The sequence below is a fragment of the Girardinichthys multiradiatus genome, chromosome 20 (genome assembly GCF_021462225.1).
Source record: "Girardinichthys multiradiatus isolate DD_20200921_A chromosome 20, DD_fGirMul_XY1, whole genome shotgun sequence".
Taxonomy (NCBI): Eukaryota; Metazoa; Chordata; class Actinopteri; order Cyprinodontiformes; family Goodeidae; genus Girardinichthys; species Girardinichthys multiradiatus.
The window spans coordinates 27,438,169-27,456,755 of record NC_061812.1 but is presented as its reverse complement, the minus strand read 5'-3'; the positions used below and the strand labels follow the sequence as shown (position 1 = coordinate 27,456,755).

General features: G+C 38.6%; 2 protein-coding genes and 1 long non-coding RNA gene across 3 annotated transcripts; 2 read left to right on the top strand and 1 right to left on the bottom strand.

The window, feature by feature from the left end:
• Window positions 1-391: 391 nt before the first annotated feature.
• On the top strand, window positions 392-7,099 carry LOC124856557 (caveolin-2-like). The gene is made up of 3 exons (XM_047347094.1): window positions 392-586; window positions 4,171-4,358; window positions 4,554-7,099. Exons 1-3 carry the CDS (start codon window positions 449-451, stop codon window positions 4,708-4,710), a joined length of 483 nt encoding a protein of 160 aa, XP_047203050.1. The 5' UTR covers window positions 392-448; the 3' UTR covers window positions 4,711-7,099.
• LOC124856559 lies at window positions 3,024-4,265 on the bottom strand. Its single transcript, XR_007035368.1, has 2 exons — window positions 4,142-4,265; window positions 3,024-3,777 (listed from the first exon to the last, which is right to left on the bottom strand). It is a non-coding gene; the product is annotated as an uncharacterized LOC124856559 (long non-coding RNA).
• A 5,725-nt stretch (window positions 7,100-12,824) lies between the features above and the next one.
• Window positions 12,825-16,839, top strand: cav3 (caveolin 3). Its single transcript, XM_047347095.1, has 2 exons — window positions 12,825-13,158; window positions 14,468-16,839. Exons 1-2 carry the CDS (start codon window positions 13,042-13,044, stop codon window positions 14,807-14,809), a joined length of 459 nt encoding a protein of 152 aa, XP_047203051.1. The 5' UTR covers window positions 12,825-13,041; the 3' UTR covers window positions 14,810-16,839.
• The last annotated feature ends 1,748 nt before the right edge of the window (window positions 16,840-18,587 follow it).

The window sequence follows — 18,587 nt, the reverse complement described above, 5'->3', positions numbered from 1 at the left end:
GTTGAAAATTGGCTTTGTTAACCTGCCACATATATGTAAGATGGATTGACGTCCTTCTCTAAAATAAATGTATAAAACATGCAGTTTGGTGCTCTGTGGAGGATTGTTGAACCAGGAAAACATTGGGGATTCAGCTCAGATGTGCAATTGGCAGAACGGCTACTGCCAAACCCTGCTGAGTGTGGGTACTGTGCATTGAATGACCAGAACCCTGGCAAACATCATCACTGAACCCATGATTAAAGGTCTGTGTGGCTATTCTCATGCAGGTATAAATTAGACTGATCGTGTTGTGTATCACACAAAGCTAATAAAAACATTCCTCATAAATGGTCAAGGCAGTCATCAGTGTACTATGTTCCACCTGGGTGTCAACCATAAGCCTGTCCTCCTGGCGGATACACATCCTCATTCTCCATGATTCCAAGCAGGGGCACAGCCCAGCAGAATGGAAACGGACGAGCAGAGAATGAAATTTGGGGAACTGATGGAAGTAAAGGTGGATGAAGGTCTGTATTTCACCAGGAGTGATACAGGACCTCAGATTGAGGACAGGGATCCCAAAAGACTCAACAGCAGTCTAAAGGTACATCTTTTCTATTCTCATTTGCATTGAATAGATATGAAAAACCCTCACTGAGCACAAAGCATAAAACAGGTTGAACCACATTTAACTTTTTGGTTTTGAATTATAGAGATTTGCACTTTACAGTGAAACCACACCTGCTGTCTCTCTTTCTGCATCTGTGGAAGCTGTTTTATACTATGAATAGTAAGTGGAAAAAAGAAATAGTTCAAATATTTCTAATACTGCTTGTTAGATCTCAAAAAGTGTGTAAGGAAAGGGTTGAAATTGATTTTCCAAATTAAAATCTTAAAAGTGGTCTGCACGGTTGGTAGCACTGTTGCCTTGCAGCAAGAAGGTCCTAGGTTCGACTCCTGGTCGGGGTCTTTCTGCATGGAGTTTGCATGTTCTCCCCGTTCTCACCGGGTACTCTGGCTTCCTCCCACAGTCCAAAAACATGACTGTTAGTTTAATCGGTCTCTCTAAATTGCCCTTAGGTGTGAATGAGTGTGTGCATGGTTGTTTGTCCTGTGTCTCTGTGTTGCCTGGTGATGGACTGGCGACCTGTCCAGGGTGTACCCTGCCTCTTGCCAGTAGACTGCTGGAGATAAGCACCAGCTCCCCTGTGTGAATGAATGAAAAGTTTAAAAGTATGGCATGCATTACAGTGCCTTGCGAAAGTATTTGGCCCTCTTGAACTTTTCAACCTCTTGCCACATTTCAGGCTTCAAACATAAAGATATAAAATTCAAATTCTTTGTGAAGAATCAACAACAAGTGGGACACAATCGTGAAGTGGAATGAAATTTATTGGATGTGTCAAACTTTTTTAACAAATAAAAAACTGAAAAGTGGGGCGTGCAATATTATTTGGCCCCTTTACTTTCAGTAAAGCAAACTCACTCCAGAAGTTCAGTGAGGATCTCTGAATGATCCAATGTTGTCCCAAATGACTGATGATGATAAATAGAATCCACCTGTGTGTAATCAAGTCTCTGTATAAATGCACCTGCTCTGTGATAGTCTCAGGGTTCTGTTCAAAGCGCAGAGAGCATCATGAAGACCAAGGAACACACCAGGTAGATCCAAGATACTGTTGTGGATTCTATTTATCATCATCAGTCATTTGGGACAACATTGGATCATTCAGAGATCCTCACTGAACTTCTGGAGTGAGTTTGCTGCGCTGAAAGTAAAGGGGCCAAATAATATTGCACGCCCCACTTTTCAGTTTTTTATTTGTTAAAAAAGTTTGACACATTCAATAAATTTCATTCCACTTCACGATTGTGTCCCACCTGTTGTTGATTCTTCACAAAAAATTTGAATTTTATATCTTTATGTTTGAAGCCTGAAATGTGGCAAGAGGTTGAAAAGTTCAAGAGGGCTGAGTACTTTCGCAAGGCACTGTAGTATTCAGCCACTCTAAGTCACTACTGTTGACCATTTATGTTTGCAAAACAGCTAAAGTTCAGTCAGGTTGAATGAACAGACTTTAGTAGGGTGTGGGCCTGTTGCCTACATCCAATTTTGGTGCCATAAACACACAAACTTCTCTTATGCATACAAATTACAAGTTATGGATATTTAGGTATAAAACAGCTTCATGGTTTTTAAGCTTGTACTATTGGGAATGCTGTTTTTCAGAACAATTTTTAAATTCTTATATACCTGGTATCATTTATTTAACTGTATATGCATGTTGGCTTAATTTGTCACTCTAAAACACACCATGATGATAGTGTGTTCAATGCTTTCTATGACACTTACTGTTGTGTTATGCTTGTAAGCCAAAAAATTCTATTTTGGTCTCATGGGACCAGAACACCTTCTTCCATATTGCTGTCTCTCCTACATGTTTAAACTTACTTCTTATAGCTTTCTTTCAAAAAGGTTTTTCTTCTTGTCACTCTTTTATAAAGAAGAGAGTGCAGGACTAACAACATGATTTATTTTAACCGATCAGAGGAACTCTGCAGCTCCTCCAGAGTTACCATGGGCTCTTGGGTGTTACTGTGGCTCAGTAGGAAGAGTAGTCATCTTGCAATTGGAAAGTTGTGGGTTTGATTCCAGCTTCCTCCTGCTGTATGTCAATGTGCCCCTGGGCAAGGCACTTAACATCAAGTTGCCTACCAATCTGTGTATTGGTGTATGAATGTGAGTGCGATTGGGTGAATGTGGCTCTAGTGTAAAGTGCTTTGAGTGGTCTGTATGACTGGAAAGGTGCTATATAAATTCAGTTCATTTACCATTTATTAATCACATCCTTGCTCTCTGTTTTTGTGGACAACTATGTCTTGGTTAGTTTGCAGTTGCGCCATGGTCTGTGGGATGTTAAAGTCCAGCTTTATCCCCAGTGACTTCCTTGGTCTTCATTTAGCAGTTTGTTCATTAATATTCTGTCATAATGTTGGTTTACCAACTCTGAGCATGGGCAAACAATTACAGAGGCAGAAGAGGAGATTAAACAGTTTATTTCTAACAGACTGGATCTGCCAGAGGGATCTGGGTAGGCACTGAGGAGCAGAGGATAGAGATTATTGTGTGTTCTGGAGAAGATATTCAGAGTTGTGCAGGACAGGAGTGAGGTCTGCTTACTGTTGACAGTGGATGACAGGCAGCCCACTGCTCCCTGTAAGGGATGGGTTAAATGCAGAGGACAAATTTCATTGTAATGTACATGTGCAATGACCAATAAAGATGATTATTATTATGATTTGTAGGAGGTAGGTTTTCCCACAGAGGCTGAGTTAGGGAGGAGGAGTGGCACGGAGGTTTCAGTACTGATTCTCTCACATTGTGATCTTCAAAGTGGCAGCACTTCAGTTGAGCGTGCGGTGTTGGGAGGCTGGACAGGCAGGTGAGCAATGGTTTGGTATCTCAAAGAAGTGATCACTGAGTCACAGGGCTGGAGACAGGAGAGGAAGGGAGGGAGGCTCACGGTTGGAGCGGCTGGGAGTAGTTCCAAGAACAGGAGCGGGGAATCCAGGAAACGGTTATCAGAGGGATCCAGATCTGCATAGGCAGGACAAAGAAACACAATTAGAGCTGGCTCAGCAAACCCAGGAGAACTGCAGAACACAATCAGGTTACCACACTGGGAGAGATAACGAGCTAAAGTCTCCCTCCAGGTTCCTGCTCCTTAAGAAGCCCTCTTGATTGGACTCAATGAGAAGCACCTGCAGTGTGGAGCTGCACCTGCCAGTCACACCCTGTAGCAGGAGACAAACACAGCACAAACATGAACACCTGCACACAGCCCTTTTTTCTATGACATATTGTCTAACAAACACCAATGTGTGTCATAATATTTTGAGTTTCATTTGTACAAAAATTATTAAAGCCATCTATCCTTTTTTTCTTTTCTTCAGAATTATTTGCTACTTCATGTTGGTCTATCACATAGAGCCAATTGATGCAGACTAAAAACTGTTTACCACTGTACCCTAAATAGATAGTCATTCATAGAGGCATTTATATTCGTACAGGATCCTTTATTAGGGCAAAGTACATCAAGTCATTGTTTTACAGACATGCATATAATGCATTATTGTCTCCATGCTTATTTTTACATACGTAACAGCATCGTCTGTTTGTGCCTTAAGGTCACATTTGAGGACGTGATTGCAGAGCCCCCTTCAGTGCGGAGCTTTGATAAAGTCTGGTTTTGGAGTCATGCCCTGTTCGAGGTGTCCAGACTGTGGTGCTACCACTTCATCTCCCTTGTGCTGGCAGTGCCGGTGTCGCTGGCAGCAGGGCTGCTCTTTGCTGTTCTCAGCTGCCTCCACATCTGGTAGGACCGGAGCGCAGATATAAAGTACAGATACATAAAACAGAACAGGATGAGGCGCTCAACATGCTGTTAGTGAATAAAAGTCATTTTGTGAAAGTTTCATCTATGCTCTCTTCATTATATTGTTTCTTCCCAGGGGGGGAATTTTATTAAAGAGTTATCTCATGTTGTGTCCTCCCCTTTGTGTCCTTCTAGGCTGATCATGCCCTGCGTGCAGCTTCTTCTCATCAATATGCAGTGGATCCAGGCTGTGTGGGCCAACATTCTGAACATTTTTATTAGTCCTTTCTTCAGCAGTTTTGGGAAGTGTTATGGTCAAATTATTATCCACCTGGAGAGTGCTGAAAACTGATAAAAACTAATTATTTAGTAATTCTAAGAAAGGAGGAGCAGTACTGGATTGCTAACTATTTGCTGACAGGGAACATGTATCATTTGTGATTATTTTGTGCTTTTATGCAGGTGTCATGTTTTTTTGGCATGCTGACACATTCATCAGGTTTTCCATTTTGTAATGACATTGATGTATGGACCTTCTAACCACTTCAGCAGAAGCTCACAAGAGCAGGGAATATGTGTATGCTAACAACACAAATACAAAATGAGATGCCACAGGAAGCACATTTTAATGAAAATTAATAATTCGCTAAATTGCTTGCACATAAACTGTTATATGAGTGTGAAGAGAGGCATGAGAACGGCTGGAGAGACAAAGATGTTTCTGATATTTTGTTTTCAACATTTAACAAAATTGTAAATTAGATGAATAAAAGTATTTCTGACATAAAGCAAATGTCTTCAGTTGTTTCTGTATGTTAGTGTTCCAACCATGGAATGTGTCTGGCAGAATTCAGGATTTGAAAATTGAATTAAACAATACTCAAAGTTGGACAAGACGGATCTGAAAATGTACCACCTTACACCTGTCTCAGTCTAAGAAAGCAGTTGTCCAATTTCAGCTCAAGAAATCCTTTGTTGGTGGCTCAGGAAGTAGAGGTTTGTCCTGCAAACGATGGGTTGCCAGTTCAACCCCATGCTCTGTCCGTTTCAGTCATTGTGTCCTTGGGCAAGAAGGCCTGGTGGCGCAGATTGTATGGCAACCCCACTTCTGTCAGCAATGCAGCTTACCACTGTGAATGAGTATCTGGATTGGTTGATAATGCTTTAGGGCAATTTACCATTTACTTTATCAGACATTTAGACAAGCAAATGTTAAATCCACTTTGAAACTGTTTCACCACTGCTCGAAGACTACACACACAATCTACTGTAATGATTATACTATTGTTGCCTAAGCACACTTTAACATATGGACAACAAACCCACATACTTTTTGACACGTTCATTTCTGGGTCACATTTCAAATTTTAGAAGGATGTCATTTACTGTAGCACTCCAAACAAACAGAGCTATAAACATGTCCCCTGGGGGCATATTTATAAAAACGTATGGGCAGAAAACCATTTAAGAGTATTTTCTCACAAATTACAGCCAGCGTAAACACAAAATATAGTTATCAAATATTTCAACTTTTAAAAGAAAAAGGAGATAAAATAAACCTGGCCTTATGTTTAGAGTATAGGGTCATGGATAGGTTCGCCACTGTTCCAGTGTCCACAGTAGATAATGGCTCTCACTGTGGTTTGCTGAAGTCCTAAATGGCTTCATAACCCCTCTCAGACTGATAGATGGTAAGGACATTGTTTGTTCTGTTTTGGGGTTTCTTTTTATTTGGGCAACGTGTTTTGCATTTTGCGATGTTTTAGGCTACTTCAAGTTGTCAGATAGGTTCTATTTAAGTGATTTTCTTATTTTACAGTTCTGGCAGGAATCTGGGTAGGGCATTGCTAATATAGTTGGACTCAGCTCTCCAGAAAATGTAATTCTTCATTCATTACTTAATTAATCAGGAGCAATTACTTTTTCCATATATGTCCAGAAGGTTTGGATAGTTTTTTTCTCTTGATAAATGAAACCATCATCTGAAAAATGCTTTTTGTATTTACTCAAGTTATCTTTGTTTGAAACTAAAATCAATTTGAGAATCTGAACCATTAAAGTATGACAAAAAACCAAAAAACTGAAGAAATCTGTAAGAGGGCAAATATGATTTCACAGCACTGTAATTAGGGAGGTGTAATTTCAATAATTGGATCTAAGTCCCAATCAAGGCATTTTTAAATTATTGTTATCAGAGCCCCTGACTAAATTTAACCCCTGATACCTGTTGTTGGTCTAATGTCTGTGATTTTATGGCAACCAAGCCTTCAGTTTAGCTTTTTGTGCTTACATTTTTAAAAAGTACTATTATTGTATGGTTGATGGTTGGTACTTGTATAGCGCTTTTATTAAGTCTCCTCCTAGGTGCTTTACGCTACAATCAGTCATCCACACATTCACACAATGATAGTGGTAGGCTACATTGTAGCCACAGCTGCCCTGGGGCAGACTGACAGAAGTGGGGTTGCCATACAGTCAGCTCCACCAGGCCCTCGGACCACCATCAGCATGGAAGGCAGGTGAAATGTTTTGCCCAAGGACACAATGACTGAGATGGACGGAGCCAGGGTTCGAACTGGAAACCTACCAGTTACAGGATGAACCCCTACCACCAGAGCCACCATCGTAATATTTTTATGTACGCTACCTGTCAAACGTTTTGGAATGCCTTTCTCACTCAATGGGTCTCTTCAATTTCATGACTATTTAAATTGTAGATTCTCACCAGAGACAACAAATCTGTGAATGAACACACATGGAATTATGTAGTAAACAAAAAGTGTAAAAAAACTCTAAACATTTTTATAATTCCGATTTTTACAAAATAGCCACCTTTTGCTTTGACTACTGCTTTTGCTCTCTAAGCATTCTCTCCGTGAGCTTCATGAGGTGGTCACTTGAAATGGTTTTCCAAAGAGTCTTGAAAGAACTTCCCAGACTTTCATTGAGAGATGGCCAAAGGTCAATATTTCAATCATTACAGCAAAGGGCAGCTATTTTAAGGATTCTAACATATAACATATTAATAGCTATCTTACAATTTTTGGTTTGCTACATAATTGCATATGTGTTCATTCACTGTTTTGATGCCTACATTGAGAATCTATGTACAATGTAAATAGTCATAAACATAAAGAAAATAATTAAATGAGAAAAGCATTATAAAAATTTTGACCAGCAGTGTATGTATGCACAATGTTTCTGCAGTTAGTATTCAATCTAACAAATCTGAATTTCTTCTTTAAAAATAGTTTTTTTTAACCCTTCACATTGCAAGAGAAACTGTATTGGTTGCTGCAGATCCCTGTCTGTCTGTTTAATGTGACCTGCTCTATAAACTGTGTTCAGATCTTTCCGCCTGCTGTCTTTGTGAGGGATAATAGTCAGAGGAAGCTGAAATACTCATGATTAAAATTTTCAATATTCAATGGAAAATGCCAAGTTATAAAGTTATGAAATGGAAGAACAGCTTTTGCTGTAACTTCCGTCTGCACACAATTAACTAACTCGAGAAGGCCATTCATGCCTGGCTTGACTGGGAGACTCCACTGGGAGACACTAGAGACCCAGTCAAGTCTAAATCGCCTTCAGCTTGTCCAGAATGCTGCTACTCGTCTTTTAACTAACACCTCCCAAATCTCTTAACAGCTTCCTGCCTCCTTATTTTTCTGAACTTTTAAGTGTTTGTGCTTGGAATATCCTTGAGGTCATCCAGTCAGTTTTTATTGGATGTTCCAAGGACAAAGCTTAAACACTGGGGTGAATGGACCTTTTTGGTGGTGGAAGACGCATTTGTTCAGAAATGCTTTTAATATTCCTTAGTACATTCCTTTTCAACTGAATTATTATTTTTTTTTTGTAATCTTTTTGAATGATTTTATGATTTTATTGCTATGGTCTCCTTGTTTGGATGTTTTGAAGCGATTTATAAATCAATAAATAAATATGTTACTTTCTGAAATATCAACAAGTAATATCAAAACACAGAGTAAACATGCTATTGTTAGTTTAACAGTTCAGTACAGTGATCTATGTGAAAACATTGTCAGCATAGGCAAGACATCAGTTTTTTTAAAGACTGAAGTTGTGTTTTTTTAGAAACGAATGTCTGTCAGTCAGTCTTCCCTACCGCTTATTCCATAGTGGGTAGCGGGGAAGCTGGGGCCTATCTGCAGTAGTCTATTGGCAGGAGGTGGGGTACACCCTGGACAGTTTGCCAGTCAATCGCAGGGCAACACAGACACACACAGGACAAACAACCACGCACACACTCATTCATGCCTAAGTGCAATTTAGAGAAACCAATTAACCTAACAGTCATGTTGTGGACTGTGGGAGGAAGCTGGAGTACCCGGAGAGCCCATGCATGCACAGGAGAACATGCACACTCCGTGCAGAAAGACCCCCAGCCAGGAGTCGAACCAGGACCTTCTTGCTGCAAGGCAACAAAAAAAGTAAAGGAACTGCCTTCCTTTGATGTAAGTTTTCAAATGGTAAGACTAAACCAAAGCTTTATCAGTCATTGCAGTGAAAGGTATTTTAAAGGGTCATTTACACTCTTGCCAGATTAATAATGTTGGACGAGTGGTAGCTTTGCAAGATTAGTAATTACACTGCATGTAAATGCCCATTTCTAGTTAGGTCAAAAATATCTGTCACTGTCAAAAAAACCGATCCTGTCTTGATTGTCACTGATGAATAAATAAGCGGGAGACGAGTGCAATACACCATGTAATACTGATGAAATGTACTTTTGTGTTTTACTGCCCTTTAAAACTATTGATTTCTTAAGCACTGATTTTATTAATTCTAATGTAAAATTAAAATGGGAGTAGGTGCAACAAAACTTTGAATCCTGAATGACTTGGAACAGTATGCGTGACCAAAAAAGTCTGATTGGGATATCCCTATTTTAAACGTTTGTTTACACTACCACAACTGTGTAAATATGTAGCAGACTACAATATGTTACATTTAAATGCTTGACTGAACACGAAAAGGGGTACCCTGAAAAGGCTATGGGTTTTTATTTATTTAAGTACATCTTGGGGGTTTTGCATAACAACTGTATTTATTTATGCATAGGAGGAGTTGTCCTTTTCTTATGGAAGAATGTCTCTTTTTTTCCTCTTCTGTGACTTTGCTATTTTGTTTCTAAAGATGACACCATCAAATTAAACAAATTCTGACAGGTTACCTAATCTGTGTTTTATTTTACCTTTGGCATTCAGCTAAATTGCACTCTTTGCTTCTGGTTTTATTGCAAATCTAATAAATGTAAGCAAAACGGTTCAAATGCAAACACATAATAAAAACGGGAACAAAATACTAAATATAAATTTGGACTTTTAAGGAGAAATTTATTGTAACTGACATTAATGAAAGCTAGGCTTGCTCAGTTTTAAAAATCTTGTGAGAATATTGCAAATAAAGGTCACACAGTTATGTACACATATGAGCTGTGGATCTGGTGCACCTTTTAACCTGTGAGCAATTTGTCAAGTTTTAATTTAACCTAATTTTCTTTTTCCCAAAGCAGTCATAAAGTAGGTCAAATTTCAGCACCACTGGAAGATGATTTTATTTTCAGTGAGAAGATCCTCCCCATCTGCAGCGATCCCTTTGGAATGTATGCAGATTGTGGTTCTGATTTACTATGCTTTTGCTGGGAAAGACTTCACCTTAAAGTCAGCAGATACTGGTTTAAAATTTCAATGAGTTTTTTTCTCTATGGTTAAATCAGCTCCAGTATGTGCGATGCTTCTTGAGCCATTGTTGTCAACAGGATTGATGATCTGGGTTGTCCAGCTTAAGCTTAGGCCCTGGCTGTTCAAGCACAAAAATTCCCCCTGGTTCCTCGAATTATGTGATGATATTGTGTATCGTACAAGGAGAAGAAATGCAGAAACCCAAAAATCATTCTCATGGATAAAAGCAACCATATGATTTCAAATGTGATGACAAACAAAAAAAAATAGTCACCATAATTTATTATTTTTCTTTTTCTAAATTGCCCTTGTCAGCTTGGTTTTGTGTTAAATATGGTGGATATTCAAAATTTAAATCAGATTGTCATAATGTTTTCACTTTAAAAAAAAAATAAAAATCTGAAAAGTCTGGCATGCACCTGAGCCGATACTTTGTTGGACTTTTAACTGCAATTACAGTTGTAATTCTTTTGGGAGTATATCTCTATGGTCACAATAAACCATCCTTGTGAAATAGTTACTTGAGAAGTTAAAGTTTGTGGACATGCAAAAATGATTTGAATTTGTTGCTTTATACATTTGTAGAGAAATGTGTGAGTGTGTCTACACACTCACACCCCCCCCCCCCCCCCCCTCCCAAAGATTCTGGCCCAGTATGTTTTCCTCTTAACCCCTCAACCTGTTTGGAGAGTTCAGTTGGACCAATCAAATGGAGATTGTTGTGTTGTTTTTACAGTTACCCAGAAATTGTTGTAGGATTTATAAAACTATTCATACCCCTGTCAGATTTAGAATTACAGTAATCCAGTTTTCTTAACATGTTTCTTCTGCCTGCTGAGGTGTCCAGGGTCGGTCTACTACCACTGCCTGCGGTGTTATACTGGGGGAGTCTAACATTCTGTATCAAACTGTAGTTTTAAGATGTGTTCAGATGGGCAATTAGATGTTGAGAGCAAATATACATATTAAGAATTGACTTTTAAATTTGCTTCTATGCTATTGGAGCAGAGAAGCCTAATAGGCTGACAGGCGGGAATGACTTATTTCTAAAAATGGTCAATTACAAATAACACATAAATCACTGATAGTCAAAAAAATAGTCAAATAGTCAAGACAGGATATAACAAGTAACACACCCAACGTTTTAAATGTAGCAACAACTTTATGTGTTAAATAATTTTAGTGACTGCCTTTTCACCAATTACACTCCATTTGTTTCTAAGCACAGGTCTGAGAGCCCTGCCTTTCTACAAGATTAGAGCCAGAGGAGTCTGATTTAACCATATTGATACCCATGAACACAGAGACATGCCACTTCCTCGCTCTGCACAGCTATTCCTGTCCACCTGCCTCCATGCCTAAGCTGTTCCCTCTCTCTCCACTGCCACGTCAAAAATAGCCATCTAATTGGCCTGGTCCCGAATCACATGAACACTGATCTCATTTCCCCACTGCCTTCTCAGCTCCCGGGCAACTGGGAAGAGGAATGCCTTTGCACCCTATGGAGTCACGCTTCCTCTACTTCTCTTACATCAACTGTTAAACAGCAACAGAGAGCTGTAGCACCTTCCATCAGAAGTATCTCTGCAGCGACTTCCCTTCTACTATCTTTATTTGGCAGCTCCCCTGAATAGGTTTGTTTATGTTGCATGCTGTTATGGACTCCAATGACTGATAGCAACAACTGCACAGCCTAAATTAGGCTGCCTGGGTTTTATTTTGGAGGTAGATTGGATTTAATAATGTATCCCTTGCTAAAATCTGAGATTTTAAAAGAGGTTAAAGTCCTACATATGTTAACTGGATCAAGTTACTGTTGATCCAGATTACAAGTCAATGCAAACGATATATGTTTTCACTTTTTTCTGCCTGTTACTCTAATAAAGAAAAATGTTTACTCATATCTTTACTGCTTTGTGATTTCTGGGAAGTTGAAACATTTTTCTTAACAACCTCTCAAAAAAATAACTTGTTTTTTGTAAAAAGTTGATAGGAATAATAAGAATTTTCCATATAATAAAATGAAAGTGAAGACTGGTTTTGTGTTTTTGTTTTTGTTTTTTTAATTTTGGTATACAGTCCCTTGTAAGTATCAAAAGCACTTAAACCTTCAAATTTTTTCATGCTATAAACACAAACTTTAATGTACTTTATTGAGATTTTACTTAATAAACCACACAAAGTGGTTTATCAATTCTTATGAAGTGGAATAAAACTTAAAAGAAATCTTTGTTGTTTACATAATACATTTTAAAAAAGCGTGGCATGCATAATCAGTCAACCCCACGTTTTTTAGATACCAGTAAATGGGTAAAGAGAGTGATAATAATTTTTATTAATAATATTCTTTAAATTATCTTCATAGATGTGCAGCTTTTACTCTGTCTTGCTGCTGTGACAAGTCAATTTCCCCCTTGGGGGATAAATAAAGTATTTTGATGTCTTTTGTTGTGCTTTGAGGTTTGTGCTTGTAATGTGACAAAATGTGGCAAAGTTCAAGAGATATGAATAATTTTGCCCATCTGAAATTAGACTTAGTAATATATAGTACAAACCTAACTGAAGGAGGAGCATGTGGGTGTGTTTGTGCTTTTTTGTGGAAGTTAGTGCCACTGTGCAAACCCATCCCAGTTAGCCCAACAACTCCATGTGAAATATGACACAACTCTGGGTTCTTCTTTAAAGCATTCCTTTTCTCTCTGTGGTCATTACATTGTGTACATGTGTGTGAGTATACAGTTGTGTGTGTGTGCAGTGGTGTGTGTTTGTGTGAGTGTGTCCATGCAGGGTGGGGGCAAGGCCACCATTTCTACCGGGGTGCCTGCAGCAGCTGTCCCTTGGCATGTCAGCGAGGAGCGTCAGAGTCTTGCTACAGAAAGGGTCAGAACTGAACTGAGAACTGCTGCGTGCAGTTTCCAGAAAGGTTCTCAGCGCTCCTATCTTCGGTCAGATCTGGGACCTGCACAGCCCCGACCATGGCGGATCAGTACCAGTACAACACCAACGAGGAGAAGATTGTAAAGGACAGCCACACCAAGGAAATTGATCTGATCAACAGAGACCCCAAGCAGATCAATGAGGACGTGGTGAAGGTTTGTGCAGAAAGGAACAAAAAACTGTCATGTGAAAGGTTTAGGTATGAAACTGACTGTTTTTAATTGCATGTATGAAAATTTAGACAAAATTGCAAAGGCAGGTGCTGGGAATGTTGACTGTACAACAGACATTGTACTAGCAGAGAAACCCTGAAATAGACCAGGAGCTATTCCTGTTGCTTGAGCAGAGCAAAGATTTATTTTTGGGATGGGCTAGAAGGAGTTTGAAACTGATACGCTCTTTGGCTCTGATTTTCTTTCACTGTTTATTTTTTATTTGTTGCTATGGAAATACCAGAAAATATATGTTTGCTGAGAAACCAAATAAGCTAACATAAGTATATTTTATTTGAATGGGTTGCGTTAGCTTAAATGTGTTTATGAGGATGGTTATGAAAGTTTTTAGCGATTCCATGACACACTTTAGAAAAATATACAAACCAGTTTGTGGCAGTTTTTAGAAAACTGGACACCGTATATTTTGAAAAAAACTTGCAAGAGTCTTATGTTGTTGCTATTGTCAAATTAGCAATTCAATTAGCAATTAAATTTGAAAATCACAAGAATTATAAAATGATTTCAGGCTCCTACATAAGAAAGTAATGTATTTAATGTCTGTAAAACTCACTGGTTGGTGCAACCATATTTAAATTGAGCATGTGGATGATTTACTTTTTTTCAGCTGTAAAATGTTTGCTCACATTTTTTTTAGAAAAGTTTAAAAATGAAAAAATAATTAACATGGTAGAACATTTGTTTGTAATCCATTCATTTATATCACCTTTGGAGACCTACTTATTACTTACCATACAGTTTTTTATTAAACAATCTGAAGATGAGCTTCCGATTGCTTCAGATGTGCAGTGTGTTTCTGCCTGCAGAAGTTCGATTACTGATGATAACTGACAGCAGTTCGATGCCGAGCCTCAGCTGAGAATGTAATGGCCTACTTTTTTCAGAAGGACCAGGTGGCTCGTAATGCAATCCAAAAACAGATTGAAACATTGTGGAGCATCCCTCTCATGAATTTTGCATGAGGCTAGCTTTGATTTCGCAAAAATGACCTGGAATAAAGCCTTTTGACTGCAACATTAAAAGTCAGTCCACTCCTCAATCTGTGCCACTGTACATGCGTGAAGTGCACAGGTTATTAGTTTCTCTGCATACAAAGCATACACTTTACACTTTACATGAATTTGTGAGAACTGTTTAAAGGTCCTCAGAGGTCTGGTTTGAGAAGGGGCATCAAAGTTGTGCTCCCTCAAGGATCTGTGCTAATGACTCCCTGTTTAAAATGTCTCATCAGGTGGAGTTTGAGGATATAATCGCAGAGCCTGATGGCACACACAGCCTGGACGGAGTGTGGAAGCTCAGCTACACCACCTTTACTGTGTCCAAATACTGGTGCTACCGCATCCTGTCCGCGATCTTCGGCATCCCAGTCGCTCTACTCTGGGGCTTCCTGTTCGCCTGCATCTCCTTCTGCCACATCTGGGCCGTGGTTCCCTGCATCAAAAGCTGCCTGATTGAGTCACAGTGCGTCAGCCGCATTTACTCACTGTGCATTCAGACCTTCTGTGATCCCTTCTTTGAAGCTCTGGGCAAGATTTTCAGCAGTGTCCGCGTGGCACTGCGCAAAGAAGTCTAAGAGCTCACACTGCAGTTTGAAGTATGATCGGAGAAAGTGTAGTATCTTTTTATACAGCAGAAAAATAATCCATCTGTGGAATTTTGCTTTGCAACCGACTCATCTTTGTCTCATTACAACATGCTGTTCTCAGCCCTCCAAAGTCTGAACCAGAGATCTAAAGACTGACATAACCAGCATGCATTTAGCCACCAGAAATGCTTTGACAGCTGCAGCGGGCGGTATATTCCCTGACAGCTCTGGCAGTTCTAGTTTGGCTCTAACAGAAGGCGAAGGCAAACTGTCATGAGGGAAATCTCAGTATTTACACCTACAGTGATCTCAATAGTTTACACCAAATAACAAGTTTTTGTAATGTAAACAAAAAAATAAACGCCATGAAGAATCATTTCATCCAAATCGGTTTCACCTTTCATGTGGTATGTGTCCTGTTCAATCCACCTGAAAAACAAACAAATCTGTTAGGTGAACAAATGTAGAAAAGAATCAGAAAAAGTTCAGCTGTTTTTTTTTTTAGGATTTTCCTGACATTTCTTCATTTGTATTGATTAACTACAGCCATAGTTTGCAGAGAGGTTACAATTGCTCCAAAGTATCTACAAATGTATCTGCCAAGAGAAAGATGCAAAAATCCACAACCTCAAACATCAACAACAATGCTCAACAATAATATTAACATTACTAAAGCCAGATGTTTCTCCAGTATTTAAGAACAAGCAGGACATTTGCCAGGAAGGCTGCCAAGAGGCAAACAGCAACACAGAAGGAGCTGAAGAAACAATCTCTTCTATTCTCAATGTCTGTTCACAAAAGACTGATCCAAGACTGGCTAAAATCTAAAAAATATGTGGCTAAATGTGTTATGGTCTGATAGAATAAAAAATGTTAACTCTGGGTCACAAATACAAAATGACAAGATTATGACATAGAAATAACACCACCAAAAGAACACCATACTGACACTAAAACACGGTGTTGGCAGCATCATTATCTGGGGTTAATTTCTTCAGATGGAACTTATGTTTTTGTCACGATTAATGAAAATATGAGCAGCTCTAAATGCTAGTCTTAGTCAAAAACGCCTGCAAGAAAACTGATGGAGTGAGATTTTATTTCAGAGTGAGATGTGGAATGGCTGAGCCAGAGATCAGAACTCACAGAAAAATTGTGGGCTCACATAACAAAGGTTGATAAATCAAATTGATTTGTAGAACCTTTGTAAGACAGAGTGGGCAAGTCAAGATTCTCTCTTTTAATAGATTTGTTATTTTTTCATGTGAATTGAGCAGGATATATGGCACATTGTCGGTGTAAAAGGTTTTGAAATTATTTATTATAGATTTATTATTTTACCTCACAAACCCTGGCATTTGTACGGATGTGTGTCCACTTTTGAGAGGCACTATATATGCATCCAGCAGAAAATTAAGTTTATTCACAAATATGCAAAAATAATTATTTTGCTAGATGTTGTCACCTGTGTGCATTTAATTTGGCTCCTTAAAAGAGGTTTTGCATTGTCCTGTTATCAATTTACTTCATGTTGTTCACTATATACCTCAATGGAATGAAATGAATTGCAAACAACTACTGTGTCCTATATTTTAAGATTATTTTTATGTGCTTTAAATATGTGTTCTGTTTCACTTTCTGTCTATTTTATAATTACCCTTTAAGATGCAGTCTGGAAAAAGGGATTTTTTGATACAAACAGGTTTCTCAGTCTGATATTTACATCAAGATGTGACATCTCTTATAATATTTTTAACTGACTGAGGATAAACAAACACTTTAAAACTTGTAATGAAAACTTATAATCAGCACAGGAAAGTAGAGTTCATTGTATGCAATAATGTAAAGCATTTTCATAAGTTTCAGAAATCATTCACAGCAAAGTTTTTGAAACCTGGAAGTACTGACCAGTGAACTGAGACCCACTTCAGGATGTTGTTCTGTTCTTAGACCATTTCTTAATGGTTCACTGCCACCACACCCTGCTTTGTTCCTAACATTGTTGTTTTTCACTCTGGGCACTGTGTTCTGGTCTTTTGTTTCTGTACAAACCTTTCATGCAATATTTTATTCATTTGCTTTTTATATACATATGAAAAATGTAACTTTCTTTTTTAGGTGATATTTTTGCATATCCATCCATCCATCAATCCATCCATCCATCCATCCTTTATATCCGCTTCTTCCATACAGGGTCGCGGGGGAGCTGGTGTGAATCTCCAGCGGTCTACGGGTGAGAGGGGGGGTACACCCTGGACAGGTCGTCAGTCCATTGCAGGTCAACACAAAGACACACAGGACAAACAACCATGCACACAACCATTCACACCATAGGGCAATTTTATAGGCCATATATCTTAACAGTCATGTTTTTGGACTGTGGGAGGAAAGACCCCAGGTTTAGAGTCAAACCCAAGACCTTCCTGCTGCAAGGCAACAGTGCTACCAACTGCGCGCCACTGTGCAGCAAAAATATGTGTATGACAAATAATTGAAATTTCAAAATGTGTCATAACTAACAAATGTATTGTTGTTAAAATATTCCAGCTAAATATTTCACAAATTTCAAATGTTGTGCTGCTCTTTATTTTTGTGAAGGCTCTATGGGTGATACAGACTGGATCACCAAAACAGTCAACACCTCAAGGTGTTTTAACTGTGGTAGTGATCCTCAAAATGAAAATATGTTAAATTATTTCTATGGTCTCTACGCATCCCTGTCCTATCTCTCTAAGCTCTTTATCTTAAGCTTTTACAACCTCCCTTCTTCCTACTTTTCAATAGTGTATTTTAGGTAATTAAAAATTATATATCCTTTGCCCCAAAACAACAACAGCAAAAAAGTGTACTCCTTTGTATACAAACCCAATAGCAACCCATTTTCATTACTAGTAAGGAACATAAAAACAAGGCTCCCACACTGAAATAGGTCATTTTTGAGCTTCTGGATATTGTCCTTACTTTTGTCCTGTAGCTAGGTCAGGTTGTAAATCCTCATCTTCCTTGGCATCTTTCTCCACATCAGGATTTTTAGCATCCTTAGCTCCCTCAACATTGTCAATTAACAATCACTGACCATTTCCAGCCCTTGACAGCTGTTTTCCTGGATGTTTTAGATGTGTTCCTGCAACATCTCACCTGATTTATAAAGCTCATCACCAGTCCTGCACAAGACACTGTTAATACCACCATCATCATTTCACTCGGATAGTGCCATCACTGCCTTCCCTAAGGAGCTTTCTTTCATGTGCTGCAAATAACTCTCACTGTAAGCTCCACACAATTGAAATAATCTGCAAAGATAAAGTTTCCTTAAAAAACAGTTGGTGCTGTTTAAGTATTTTTTAAAATAATCGTCACAATAGCTGTAGAAATCTAAGTTAAAATATGACCAATGATGCATGGTATCTAATTTAATGAACAAATGATAAATTGCAATTTTCTCCTATCTTAAAAACAATGCTTCAAGATTTTAACAATTATTTTAGTCCCTAGTTGTTAACTGACACCAGCATTTTTATCTGCAAGGGTCTCATACTTTAGATGAACTGGCAAGATATCCTCCAGGGGTTTCATGTTATTACACTGGTTGACCAGTAGGTGATATTGTATGGAATGGCACAGTAGAGTCCAATGAAGCAGCTTAAAGGTAAGTGTAGCATTAACACCCTCTTCTTGCATGAGATCTGCTCTTGTTTGTTTTGATCAGGTATTGAAACTTAAGAGGAATATAACTTACTAAGAAGATGTAACTGAAAGGTATGTT

Excerpts from the sequence above, each read along its gene's own strand:
- LOC124856557 (XM_047347094.1), top strand. The coding sequence starts at position 449 with ATGGAAACGGACGAGCAGAGAATGAAATTTGGGGAACTGATGGAAGTA. Across the intron at positions 587-4,170 it reads GACTCAACAGCAGTCTAAAG|GTCACATTTGAGGACGTGAT; the intron begins GTACATCTTTTC and ends TTGTGCCTTAAG. Across the intron at positions 4,359-4,553 it reads CTCAGCTGCCTCCACATCTG|GCTGATCATGCCCTGCGTGC; the intron begins GTAGGACCGGAG and ends GTGTCCTTCTAG.
- cav3 (XM_047347095.1), top strand. The coding sequence starts at position 13,042 with ATGGCGGATCAGTACCAGTACAACACCAACGAGGAGAAGATTGTAAAG. Across the intron at positions 13,159-14,467 it reads TCAATGAGGACGTGGTGAAG|GTGGAGTTTGAGGATATAAT; the intron begins GTTTGTGCAGAA and ends ATGTCTCATCAG.